General features: G+C 39.6%; 1 protein-coding gene across 20 annotated transcripts in view; it reads right to left on the bottom strand.

Annotated features, from left to right (window-relative positions):
• Positions 1-13,729, bottom strand: part of DMD (dystrophin) — a 2,843,071-nt gene that overhangs the window by 229,394 nt on the left and 2,599,948 nt on the right. For all 20 annotated transcript variants that reach the window (XM_079909736.1, XM_079909735.1, XM_079909718.1 and 17 more), the window contains one exon: positions 10,703-10,781. In XM_079909736.1, the coding sequence (XP_079765862.1) occupies positions 10,703-10,781 (79 nt within the window). The remainder of the gene's footprint in view (positions 1-10,702; positions 10,782-13,729) is intronic.

The raw sequence follows: 13,729 nt of genomic DNA, 5'->3' as shown, positions 1-13,729 counted from the left end.
TTGTAACACCCAGAGAGAAATTTAGATGGTAGAGAGGTGGGGAAGTTCGACAAAAGTCAGGGAGCTAAAGAAGAAAACAAGTGACAAGACAGTGGAAACTATGAGTAAGGAGAAGGTGGAGGGAAGAGAGCAGCTCCGTACTGAGAGCCTGAAGTCTACAGCAGCAGAGGCAAATACAGAGAGAAGCAAACACATGCTGCATGGCGAACGTTGTTCCCCATCCTTCCTTATGTTTCCATGTATCCTTAAAATGCCCCTCATCACCTAAGCCCATCCTTGTTCCTTCCAGCCTTAAGGAGACACAGCGCATTCCAAAGCACATCTGCAGTAGACTGAAATCAAGATGATTGTTACTGCTGATATCTGAAAGTATATTTAAAAATTCAAAAGGGTGGTTTTTTAAACCAGGAATAGTTTATGTAAGTCTACAAAAAAAACCAAAATGCCTTTTGTCCTCACCTCAAAGTTCTCACCAAAATGTATTTTCTAATCCCAAACTGGCTGTGTTCTGAAAATGGAAAACATCCAAAGAGAAGAAACAAGAGTAATGATTTTTGCCCACAGGGATGTGATTCCACCATTTCTGTTGTGCAAAGCTTTGTATTTTGGGACAGATGACAAAATGCTACCCTAGGCCAAACACACAAATGCCTTCATTTTCTGGGGAGTGTAAAAATATACCTTTCAGAGCCAGCGTTCCCGTAAAACAGTGCCCATGTGTCAGGAAACTGATCCAGTGCTGTGATGCTGGTCTCCCTGCCCTAGGTCCTCATGAGGCCCAGAGGAATCTGTCATGATGAGGAAGATGAAATGGGAAAGAAACAGGTGCCTGCCTCATCTCTGCCATGCCACGAGGCTAATTTCCATGCAGGTATGCGATGAAGGAGAGGTGGTTGGTGACCAAGCTAAACTTCACCACTTAGCTCGAGGGCCAGATGATGCACAGGGTATCACAGTAGCTTCATGAAGCCTATAGGAGAGGTCCATGCTCTCGGTGTCCTGCTCAGATCCCTTCGCCCCAGCTGGCATACCCACCCCCAGCTGCTGTGAGCACTGGCTGCTGTGGGCCCACTGCCCCCAGCTCCAGGGTACCTCCCTCAGGGAAATGGAAACCGCCTCGCTGCCCACTACGCCCCAGAAATCCACGGCCAATGGCTGACTGACACGGGGGAGCAGAAAGCCCAGCTCCCTTGCCTCAAAATGGGGCCAACTGCGGGGGGCAATTCGTGCTCCAGAGTTCCTGGTGGGATCAGGCTGAAGGGAGCCTCCGCCTCCTTGCTTAGCCTGACTCCCTGGCCACTGTTCCCCCTACCTCATCCTGCTACCCTCCCTCCCCTTCACCTGAGAGATGCTCTCTCAACAGCTTACTTGTACAAGAAACCTTGTGTAGGGCTCTCCTTCTGTGGAAGGTTACCGAAGGCGAGGGTGGTCAACCATCCTCGTGAGCCCGGGACGGAGGGGGTTGCCTGGGACATGGGAGTTTAAGTGCTAAAAGCAAGAACATCCCGGACAAACCAGGACAAATGCGCATCCTACCTCCGGCAGACAGATCTCTGGGTCCTGAGCTTCGCCTCCAGGGGCTTGGGTGCTCTGAATAACATAAATAAATTTGCTGCTGTGCTGGTAAACCAGCTGTGCCAAAATGAAAAAGCCAAGTCTTGATTTGCAGTATTTGCCAGTTTGGGAGGTGGGCGGAAACATTCCCACTATGGCCGATTTCAAGCTACCGAAGGTCAGTTTAACAACCAGCTCTCAATTCCTGTATATGTAACACTCGGCTCTCTTGAGCTAGCAGAAGCCAGTTCAAGCGCACAAATTCCCACAGCAGAGACTGAGAACTTTCCTAAGCTTCCTTCTGTGTTCAAATAAATGGGTATGTAGGGCCAATGATGCAAAAGTTTGTTACTAAGGATACTCTACAGCAAATAATTCTAAGCTCTAAACTGGAGAATATAAATTTGAGCTCAAGGCGAAAGGGCCGTAGAAATAGCTTTTGAGAAGAGAGTGTAATGATTATCACCGTGACTCCTTTTTGCAGGTATCTGAAAGGCTAACTTTGAATTTACGGAGGCGTTACCAGCGTCACAGATAGGTTAGACGGCATTTGTTCCAAATTCCCAACACTAAGGACAGCACGTGACTGCTGAAGAAATTGGCTCAAGTTGTTTAGCCCTGAGATTTTACCTGATGGCTTTAGGCTGAAAATCATCTCACATTGTACCTGCAAGCTTCTTCCTGACTTTTATCATGATGGCTTCTCTAAGCTGATCTGAGCTTTAAATTATGGGCCTACTCGAATTTCAAATTCATCCATCCCCTGAGGACAATGGTAGCACGGATCCCAGCACTGTTAAGTGAAACGTCAGCAATTATTAAGTGTGCTTAAAGTTTTTCCCCCTACCTTTTTTTAAGTGTGTGAGTGGAGGGACGTGGCGGTGAAGGTTTGGCAACTCTCAAGATGGAAACAAACTTTTCAGCCTTATGTAGCAAGGAGAAACCGTAAGCACTTGGGTTACTTTAACAAGAGGAAAAGAGTCAACCAGGGATTTGATTAAGGCAGTTAAGATTATAAAGCCTGCAAGAAATAAGTGATCAGTTCTTTCTTTTTACAGTGTCTCATAATCTGAGAAATAGAAGATCACTCAGTGAAACCCACAGCTTTTAAATTCAGAATAAATAGTAAAAAGGAAATTCGTCTTCCGGAGTTCCACAGCCTTCAATAGAGTTTAATACTGCAAGAGGTCACTGGGTTAAGAGCTAGAGAACAAAAAGTTTTGCCTCTACTGTTTTTTTTCCATCATAAAAGAAATACATGCTTATTAGTAAAAACTCTTCAAAAGTAAGAAGAAAGTAAAACATAACAGCTGTTTCCATTTTGATTTAATTGATTTTCAGTCTTTTCTTTACGTGTACCTTTCTGCTGTTTATATTGTATTTTCTAATAGAGTTGTGATCATACTGTAATGTTGAAGACAGCTTTTTCCCTTAATATATTACATGGCACAGTAGACATTTAGAAAAAGGACTATGTAAAGTTATGGATGCTATCAGTCATTGCTGAGAGGCAACATAAGAGGTCAAATTATTTATTGAGTGTCTACTATGTGGTAGTCACTATGCTAAATTTCATGCTACTGTGTTTTAACAATGGGAGGAGGAAATTTACCTCTTCTTTTGGGTATAAGACATAATTCATTCTGTGAACGCTTTTACTGAACATTTACCAAGTACAGATACTGGGTTAGGTACTGGAGGATATAACTGTCAACAAGACTAAAATCATCCTGTCCTTATAGAGATTAGGATCTACTCATTGATTGCTTTTTTTTTTTTGGTGGTACGCGGGCCTCTCACTGCCGTGGCCTCTCCCGCTGCGGAGCACAGGCTCTAGACGCGCACCCTCAGCGGCCATGGCTCACGGGCCCAGCCGCTCCGCGGCATGTGGGACCTTCCAGGACCGGGGCACGAACCCGTGTCCCCTGCATCGGCAGGCGTACTCTCAATCACTGCGCCACCAGGGAAGCCCAGATTACTTTTTAAAATAGATTTTATTGATTGATTGATTGGCTGTGTTGGGTCTTCGTTGCTGTGCGCGGGTTTTCTCTAGTTGTGGCAAGCGGGGGCTACTCTTCATTGTGGTGTGCGGGCTTCTCATCGCAGTGGCTTCTCTTGTTGCGGAGCACGGGCTCTAGGCACATGGGCTTCAGTAGTTGTGGCATGCAGGCTTCAGTAGTTGTGCCTCGTGGGCTCTAGAGCCCAGGCTCAGTAGTTGTGGCACACAGGCTTAGTTGCTCCGCGGCATGTGGGATCTTCCTCGACCAGGGCTCAAACCCATGTCCCCTGCATTGGCAGGTGGATTCTTAACCACTGCACCACCACGGAAGCCCCTACTCGTTGATTATTCACCTATTCATTAGTTACACAAGTAGCTGTTGAGCTCTTATAATATGCCAAACACTGCACTTTCAGATTAGAACCATGAAAAACATCTTCGGAAAGGAGAGGAACTACTTACACTGAGAATTAAATGCAAGGGAATGAATGCTACTTTTACGTCTAACACACTGAGAATTAAACGCAAGAGAATGAATGCTACTTTTATGTCTAGTTTGACTCTAATAGGCGGATACTAAGTTACACTACCAAGTTGATAGTAACGATACTAATAGCAAACACTTGTATGGCACTTAGGTGCTAGGCACTGTTTTAAGTGTTTTACATATAATATAAACTATAAACATAGTGGAAGTTTGATCTTCACTATAAAACTATGACATAGTATTACCATATTTCATTGAATTGAAAACCCCTTTGGACATAAGGTATATTTTGATTTCTGTTAAAACATGGGTGGGGTATGTCAAATTTGATGAAATATGTTATTATTATCCCCATTTTACAGATGAGACAAAAAGAGATTAAGTATCTGAGCCAATATTTGACCCCAATTAATCTAGTTTCGGAGCCTGTACTTTTAACCAATATCCCATGTCATTGGTGGGATGACATTTGGCCCAGGGGCATCGAGAGAAAAATTCAGCCTCTATGAATCAACTTACTGTGGCCAGACCAAGAGAAATAGAAGAGAGAAAAATCTGTGGCAATATCGGATAGACTAGACAGTCGCTGGCCTGCCTGCTAGTTCTTAATGGGTAAGGCAATGCGAGGTGTGGCACGGAAGTCCAGAAACTGGGTTCCAGTCCCAGATTTATTATAACCATCTGTATGATCTCGATTATGTCATTTGGTCTCTCTGCCTCTATTTTATCATCTGTGAAGTAAGGGCAGGGCTAGAGTTCTTCAGTACCCCTCAAATTTTTTTTATTGCAATCCACAGAAGGAATACATTTTACATTGTAACGTAGTATACAGAGACAGACACACACACCTAACTGAAATCAAAGTGTCAAAATGATACTTAACCTTGCTTGTGTAATGTACTCTAATTTTCTATTTTCTAATCTGTTCCATTTCATTCCATTAAAAAATTGCTGGTTGCAAGTCATTACACTGATTGCAGAATTCACTAATGAGTACTTTGAAAACAGTTCATATAGATACTCTCTAAGCTTCTCTCCAGTTAGGAAATTCCACAGCACAGGGGGACTCCTGGGGTGGGCCTCAGAGCTGGAAACCCCAGGAAATAAAGAGTTGACCTTTCTGCCTTATAAATACTCATTTTCTTTTCAATTGGATCGTGTTTTTACTACCTTCAGCAGAAAGTTCTCATTATTAAACTATCTGGCAAATATCACTTTAGGGCAAAGATTCCCATAGTATGTTCCACAGCATGTTTAGTGAGAAATTAATTGGTATGCCTGAAAAAGGTTTCCGTAGTCACATAAGTAGGATGTAAGAGTCACTGACACTGTGCTCCTCTTAGAGTTTCAATGTATATTAAAAGCTACAAGAATTCCAACAGGAAAGAAATTTGCTTACATTTATAACCTAGTGATTTTCCAATCTTATTGACCCCAGAACTATTTTTTCAAGGGAGAGTTATTAACATCATACAGTACATTAATGTTCTGAGAAACTTGGCTTGGGAAATGGCCCTTCAGGGAATTCTAGAACTTGTGAAATATTAAGACAAATATAAGTTCTTTCTACTGTTACAGAAAGATTTCTACCTTTACTCAAATACATAGTTACCCTTCTTGGTGAGAAAAGTAAAATTTAGAACAGAAGCCCAGAGAATTGAGAAAATAGCCAGAAAAAAAAGCGTTGAATTCTTTTTTAAAAAAGTTCCTAAATTCTTGAAAATAACAAAAGACGGACAATTTTCAGACTACTAAGCTAGTGAATACTGTAGTACATTTTTGATCATTGACATATGAATATATTTTTAAAATATATAAAATTTTAAGGATAAATATATTTTAAAATCACACTATTAGAATTTCTCCTTTTTCTTGCTTTACATTGCAGAAGTCAATCAGAAGTAGTAGAATATTAAAGCTACAATTAAAGGCAAGTAGTGTCTATCAATAGATAAAGGTCGTATTTTACCTATATTTTCTCTTCTCATTTTTCTCTCAGATCTAAGATAAAAGAAACAGCTTCTTTAACAAGTAGAGATTGGGCCACCAAGAAGAAACAGTGAATACTTTAGTAAAAGGCCACCTCTCCCTATTGATAAGGAAACAAAGACACCTGGGTAATGTAATTTTCAAAGGGGAGTGTGTGGGGGGGGGGAGGGGGAGAGAGAGAGAGAGAAAGAGAGAGAGAAAGAGACAGTGAGTGTGTTTGACGGGGTGCAGTTTGCGGCTCATCCTTATTTCTTCTTTTCTTTGTAACTTCCAAGCCTCAGAAATCACTCTATTTTTATTCCTGGTAACCTGGAAGCAAATTACTAGACATCTATCAATTCAAACTCATTTAATATGACCTTAGTGGTATTTTTTCAAACATATTTTTCTTGGGGGGGGAAGCTCTTTTTCTTTTATAGAACATAAAAATAACAGCAAATAAGTGACTTCAGAGAGGCCCTGCCTCAAATACAATTTTGATGTAACACCCAATTTCTGGTGCAACTTTCTAGAGGTCAGCTTGGCAATATGTATCAAAAGCCTTACAAATGTAAACATCCTTTAACACAGCAGTTCCATTTTCTAGGCATTTATCTTGTAGAAAAGAATCTGAGACGTTTATAAAGGTGTACAAAGAATATTAGATATGATAGATACATAATGTTAGATAAAATAGTGACAATTTTGAAATAACCTTAATATTGAGTGATTTAGAATTGTCTTGGTAAATGTGGTACAGCCAGAGAAGGGAATACTACCCTGCCATTTAAAAACATTACTCTGCAGAGGAATATTTAAACACACGAAAATATTTTTATGATAGTTCTGAGGAGAAAAAAGCAGGTCATAAAACTGTAAATTGTTTTCATCCCTGTTTGGTTAAAAAAAAGAGAGAGAATCTGAATTCACACCCCACCCCCCCCGAGAGAAAGACAGAATGTGTATAAACCATTCTGTTTATACAGAATGTATAGTGTGTACGTTCATTGTGTGTGTAAACCACGTTTTTTGTAGTGGTTATCCCTAAGTGGTGGGATTACAAAAAATTTTTTTTTCCTGTTTGTATTCTCTGCTTTCCAACATTTCCTTGAGTGCCACATACTACCTCTGTAATTTAAAAAAGGACAACACAAAGAAATAATCTTTATTTAGTCTTTAGTCTCACTGTCCTATTTCTCATCTATCCCTTAAACCAAATTGGTATTTTTTGGTATCCGTAAGCAAAGCTTCTAAGCATATACCGATATTCCACGTGAATACTTAAGAAATTGGCGACTTCTGGGGCTGCCTCCACGTAAGCAGGTAAATCAGCGCCTGTGCCTACAGGCCTGATCTTTCTGGACGTGGGCACCAGTGCGATATGGTTTGAAAGGTGTGGGGATGCTCCTCCTGGCCCCTCAAAGTTCTCCCCTTACAGCTCAGAGATTATGGCTGACGTTCTACCACTTGACAGCCATTCCTCAGGCTTATGGCTTTTCACCCTATTAAAATGCACACAACCCCGGAGAAGTACACATTAAACTTTACCTGTCACCTGGGTTAAATGAGTATAACGTATCCTTTTCTGAGAATAGGTTTTAACGGGGAAGACATAGGAATGTGGGTGGGGCAGGCAGAGAGAATAAAAAGTGAATGAATATATATGGTGTCTGAGGAATATTAATTCCTCAGTCTCAGGAATATTAATATTCATAATAGTAATATTTTTATTTATGGTTTAGGAGTCACTTACAAATATGTTATCACAGTTAATCTCAATTAAATCAAATAGAATGGCTCTGCCACCAAGGCGATCTAAGCAGACCAGAAATTGGGAAAAATATACAAGACAAAATGTGCAGGATTTATAGTTGTTCTACAGTCATTCGCAAAAGCCACAATCCCGATCAATTACGTATCCTGCTTTAACTTGCCCATTTTTTCATGACACCTCCTAAGCATGTGTGACACTGTCTAAATAATGACTGCATGTTGATAAAAGGGTTAGACCCAGTCAAAAAAATAAGACAACCTCTTACTTAATACACTATCAGTGTATAACAAAAAGACAGGACCACTACTTTCTAGGAATTTTTGTTCTAAAAGACATGGCCCATTAGAGACACACATGAAAGCATCAAGTGAAAAGCTTTAAAATGTTCATGAGCATGGATCTTTTTATTAACCTATGGAAAATGGAGAAGGAAGGAAAGGACTAGAAAATGGCAATAAAAGGAAGGCAAAAGAATGAAGGGAGATCATATAGAATTGCTTCTTCTCTATAAAATTTATCAATAAAGTAAAGGACGGTCTAGCGTGGTGGTTAAAAACAGACTCTGGAGTCACTTCTTGGGTTTGAATCCTGGCTCTGTCATCCACTTGCTGTGTGACTGTGTGCCTCAATTTCCTCATCTTAAAAATGGGTATAATAATGGTATCTACCTTATAGGTTGCTATAAGGATTAAGTTGGGTCATATTTGTAACACTGCAAGGCACAAAGTAATTGCCTTAAAATGATGCTTAAACTCCACCATACACAAAAATAAACTCAAAATGTATTAAAGACCTAAATCTAAGACTGGATACCATAAAACTCTTAGAGGAAAACATAGGCAGAACACCCTCTGACATAAGTCGCAGCAATATCTTTTTCAATCCATTTCCTAGAGTAATGGAAATAAAAACAAAAATAAACAAATGGGATCTAATTAAACTCAAAAGCTTTTGCACAGCAAAGGAAACCATAAAGAAAACGAAAAGATAACCCACAGAATGGGAGAAAATATTTGCAAACGATGTGACCGACAAGGGATTCATCTCCAAAATTTACAAACAGCTCATGCAGCTCAATATCAAAAAACAAACACCCCAATCAAAAAATGGGCAGAAGACCTAAGTAGACATTTCTCCAAATAAGATATACAGATGGCCAAGAGGCACATGAAAAGATGCTCAGCATTGCTAATTATTAGAGAAATGCAAATCAAAACTACAATGACATATCATCTCACACCAGTCAGAATGGCCATCATCAAAAAGTCTACAAACAATAAATGCTGGAGAGGCTGTGGAGAAAAGGAAACCCTCCTACACTCTTGGTGGGAATGTCAATTGGTACAGTCACTATGAAGAACAGTATGGAGGTTCCTTAAAAAACTGAAAACAGAGTTACCATACGATCCAGCAATCCAACTCCTATGCATGTATCCAGAGAGAACCATGGTTCAAAAGGATACATGCACCCGAATGTTCACTGCAGCGCTGTTTACAATAGCCAAGACATGGAAGCAACCTAAATGTCCACTGACAGATGAATGGATAAAGAAGTTGTGGTACAGATACACAATGGAATACTACTCAGCCATTAAAAAGAATGAAATAATGCCATTTGCAGCAACATGGATGGACCTGGAGATTATCATACTAAGTGAAGTAAGTCAGACAGAGAAAGACAAATATCATATGATATCACTTATATGTGAAATCTAAAATAAGTTATACAAATGAACTTATTTACAAAGCAGAAACAGACTCACAGAATTAGAGAACTAATTTATGGTTACTGGGGGGATGGGTGGTGGAGAGGGATAGATTGGGAGGTTGGGATTGACATATACACACTGCTATATTTAAAATAGATAACCAACAAGGACCTACTATATAGCACAGGGAACTTTGCTCAGTATTCTGTGATAACCTAAATGGGAAAAGAACTTGAAAAATAGACACATGTATATGTAAAACTGAATCACTTTGCTATACACCTGAAACTAACACATTGTTTTTTTGAACTAACACACTGTTAATCAACTATACTCCAATATAAAATAAATATTTCTAAAAAATGATGGTTAAACTCTCATACATACGCATGCATGACCAGAAGGACATACGCCAAAATGTTAACAGATATTAACCCCATGTGGCAGACGTATGACTTTTTAAATACATATATATATATATATATATACTTTTATAATCAAAGAAAGAGTAGTATAAATTAACAACACTAATCAGAGGAAAACAGTAGCCTGACAATTTAATATGCATTGTTATATTTATAGGATGTTCCAATATTACACTTTCAGTTAACCAAGGCTATTCCTCTTGGTATTAATTATAAAAATATAGTTAATTATAAAAGATATAATATTTATTAATAATATATCAATAATATCATTATAAAAATATAATTAATAAAATAGTAAAACTGGAAAATAAAAAGAATGAAGAGAGGTCAAGGATAAAAGAGGGATAAGAATAGTTAGGGAAAGGAAACAGAATGGGCTGAAGTCCCAACTTGCAGGCAGGGAGTATTTAATGAATTATATAGAGATAAAGAATTATAGATTCATAGTAATATATATTGAATTATCATATAATAATTATATGATATATAATTATCAGCTTGACGAAGTGAACTGCTATAAGCAGAACTAAAGACTCAAAAATACTGCTAAAGTTAGCACTTGAGAATACATTGTGGGAAATAATTATGCATTAGTTGAAGGCTGGACAAAATGATCTAATTGGTCCTCCTCTTCTTAACCTTCTGAATTTACCCACTAAGTTATATTTCAGGATGATTTGTGCCTCCAGTGCATTTGGCAGAGACAACTGTAATTCAACTCTTAATTCTTAGCCACCAAGATGCAGTGAAGAGGTTAAGCAATGAAAACTGACAATGACTTACTGGAAAGGAAGTGCTGGGATGCTGGGCCAAAGTCCCTGTGGGCTTCGTGCAGCTGCCTGATGCGGTCCTCAACAGCTACCTGCAAGGAAGAGGAGAAAAATTATGTTCTCTCATATATAATGAGGGGCAATTAAAACAATGTATCCTTTTTGGTAAGATCTTCTGGGCTCCTAAGGCTGGAACATTAAAACAACAATTTATAACCTTGTTTTAATAGCCACTTACCACATGTGGCCTCCGAGACCCATTTTTATCAAACCAAGGCCAAACAAAAAAGATTTGCTCTCTTGACAATGTTAAAATGGGATTTTCTAAGAACACTCTACTCATTGGTAGCCACAAATGAATTACTGCTCCAATTAGTACCATCAAAAATGCAAACTCTAGGGCTTCCCTGGTGGTGCAGTGGTTGAGAGTCTGCCTGCCGATGCAGGGGACACGGGTTCGTGCCCCGGTCCAGGAAGATCCCACATGCCGCGGAGGGGCTGGGCCCGTGAGCCATGGCTACTGAGCCTGCGCGTCCGGAGCCTGTGCTCCGCAACGGGAGAGGCCACAACAGTGATAGGCCCGCGTACAGCAAAAAAAAAAAAAAAAAAAAAAAAAGCAAACTCCAGATCTTTCACAAAAACGTTAGGTAGGGAGGTTGCCATTCACCATTATACTAGGTGACTAAAGGATCTCAGAAATGATACATATTTTGTCTTAGTCTGTTGCTTTTGACATGTTTTTAAGAATCATATTGATTGATAATTAATGGATATCAAGTGATAATCATTGATAAATTAATAAGTAACCAAAAGTTGATTGATACTTAAGTATCAAAGAAACAGAGGCAAGGTTTTAATTTAGGGTAACTATAGGGTGGATGGTGAAAATAAAGAAATTTTCAGATTTCAGATTTTAATGGACTTGGAAATTAGTGGGAAGTATATGTTTAGGTGGCAATGGAATAAAGTTTGCCATTCTGTTTTTTCCTATTATGTTTTTCTATAATATACTGACACAGTGTCCTTTCAGCTCAGTGAATTCCATTTTGAGTGGGGGAAAAAGGGAAGAATTTTATGGGTGAAATGGTATATTGTGTCATCTGGCATACTGCCAATTCTATATTCATGGTGGCCCCAGGCACCCTAGCTTTATAACTTTGGATCTTGATTTGGTTCTGAGCAGGCTATGCTAAACTAGACGTTAGTCAGAGCTTGCCCAGAGCCATCAGAGCTCAAGCAGGTTCACTCTGTGGCGTGGATAACTCCCAAGAAGTAAGATACATCTTAAACTCATTGAAAAAGTGGCTCAGGTAGTCTGGTCTAACACCAACTCTGACCTTCCCATATCAATCAATTACCTAGCCTAGATCCAGAACAATCTTTTTTTTTTTTTTACACGTTCTCCCTAGCCTTGTCCATCTTCGCTTGGACCAAATATTTGGAAAACCACACAGAGTTTCAAAAAAAAAAATGGAGGGTTCGCTTCACTGCGATGCACAGAAAAACATGAGGGACATTTGAAACCTACTTTCCCAGCCTTAGGACCCTGCACTCTCAGTCAAACTCTACCGGCCTGTCCTGAGACATTCCATCCAATGTAACACTCCTGAGACCTGTTCGTGTTCTCCTTCCCTCTGCAATGTTCTTATCCCCCTTTTCCCCATTTAAGGCTGTTATATGTTTGCCTCCTCAGCATTCTCACAGCACACGGTTTATACTTGGAACACTTCTATCATAGCCATTGTTTTCGTCATATGGACGTGGATATCTCCTGCAATGGACTGGCAACTTCTTGATGGCAGGAACCATTCCTTGCTTATTTGTCCTCTCCTCTCCTCCCTCCCACAGGATGCACTGAACCCCGCATGTAGTAAGTGGTATAAGAAATATTCGTGTAATGACTAGTTGATCAAACCAGTGGATAAATGTGTGTGTTGTGTGTGTGTGTGTGTGTGTGTGTGTGTGTGTGTGTGTGTCTGTGCGCGCGCGCGCAGATGAGAAAGAGGAAAGAGAGAGAGGGAGAGAGAGAGAGATAGATAGGGAGAATGAATGAGAATGCTCACTGACATCAACTGCACGTTGTATGTCCCTGGGTAAATTATTCTAAACTTAACTTACCTTATCATTAAAATGGGACAACAATACTTCCTACCTTATGGTGTTATTGTGGGAATTAAATAAGATGATACATGTGTTTAGCCTAGTTTCTATCACATGCTAATTGCTCAATCAATGCTAGCAGCTGCTGTTATTGTTGCTATTATGGTTAATAAAGGGAGAGGAAGAGGTTACAGTGTGCAAGGCACCACATAACATACAAAAATGGCTAATATTTAAGCACTCTGTGCATGACAATATGAAGTGACATTTAATCTTCACAATAACTCTGTAGTAGGAAATAATATTCTCTCTCCACTTCACTGATGTAGAAACTGAAGGATGAGAGGATAAAGAAACCAAACAAACAAAATTTGCCTAAGCTTAAGCGGTTAGTAAACTGGCAGATTCAGGATTCAAGCTCATTCAGTCTGGCTCTTGCTCTTAACTGCTACTCCAGAGAGTAAAGTTGAAAACACAAAGTACTCTGTAAATAGTTAACATGCAGTTGGCCTTTTAATTTATTTTTAAATTAATTTATTGAAAGCAGACCTAACGTAGTGTACCTATCTATGAAACTCTTAGTCATCAGTATATTTTATGATCCAATGCAAGGCCAGTTCCTGGTCTTAAAGAATGTGATACCCTAAGACTATAGAGAAGGGCTGTAGAAGAACACATGCAAATGAATGGAATACGTAATTATTTCTAAATGCAGAATGGGTCATTTAATACACAAATAAAGAAGAGAGGAATGTGAAAGTTTGTGGATGGGGAGGCCATATGGGAATGGACACTGAGGAGAAATCTTTGCACATATGAGAGGGAAATCCCCAAGGGAACACATGGATGGCAAAGGAGCATGAACGTGCCACAGGCCATTTCCTCTGGAGATGGCGTTAGTGGCTTCACAGGGACCACGTGGGTACAGGAACACAGACCA

Source organism: Stenella coeruleoalba (assembly GCF_951394435.1).
Source record: "Stenella coeruleoalba genome assembly, chromosome: X".
NCBI lineage: Eukaryota > Metazoa > Chordata > Mammalia > Artiodactyla > Delphinidae > Stenella > Stenella coeruleoalba.
Note: the sequence above shows the minus strand (reverse complement) of the source record. Positions and strands in the feature narration are given on the sequence as shown.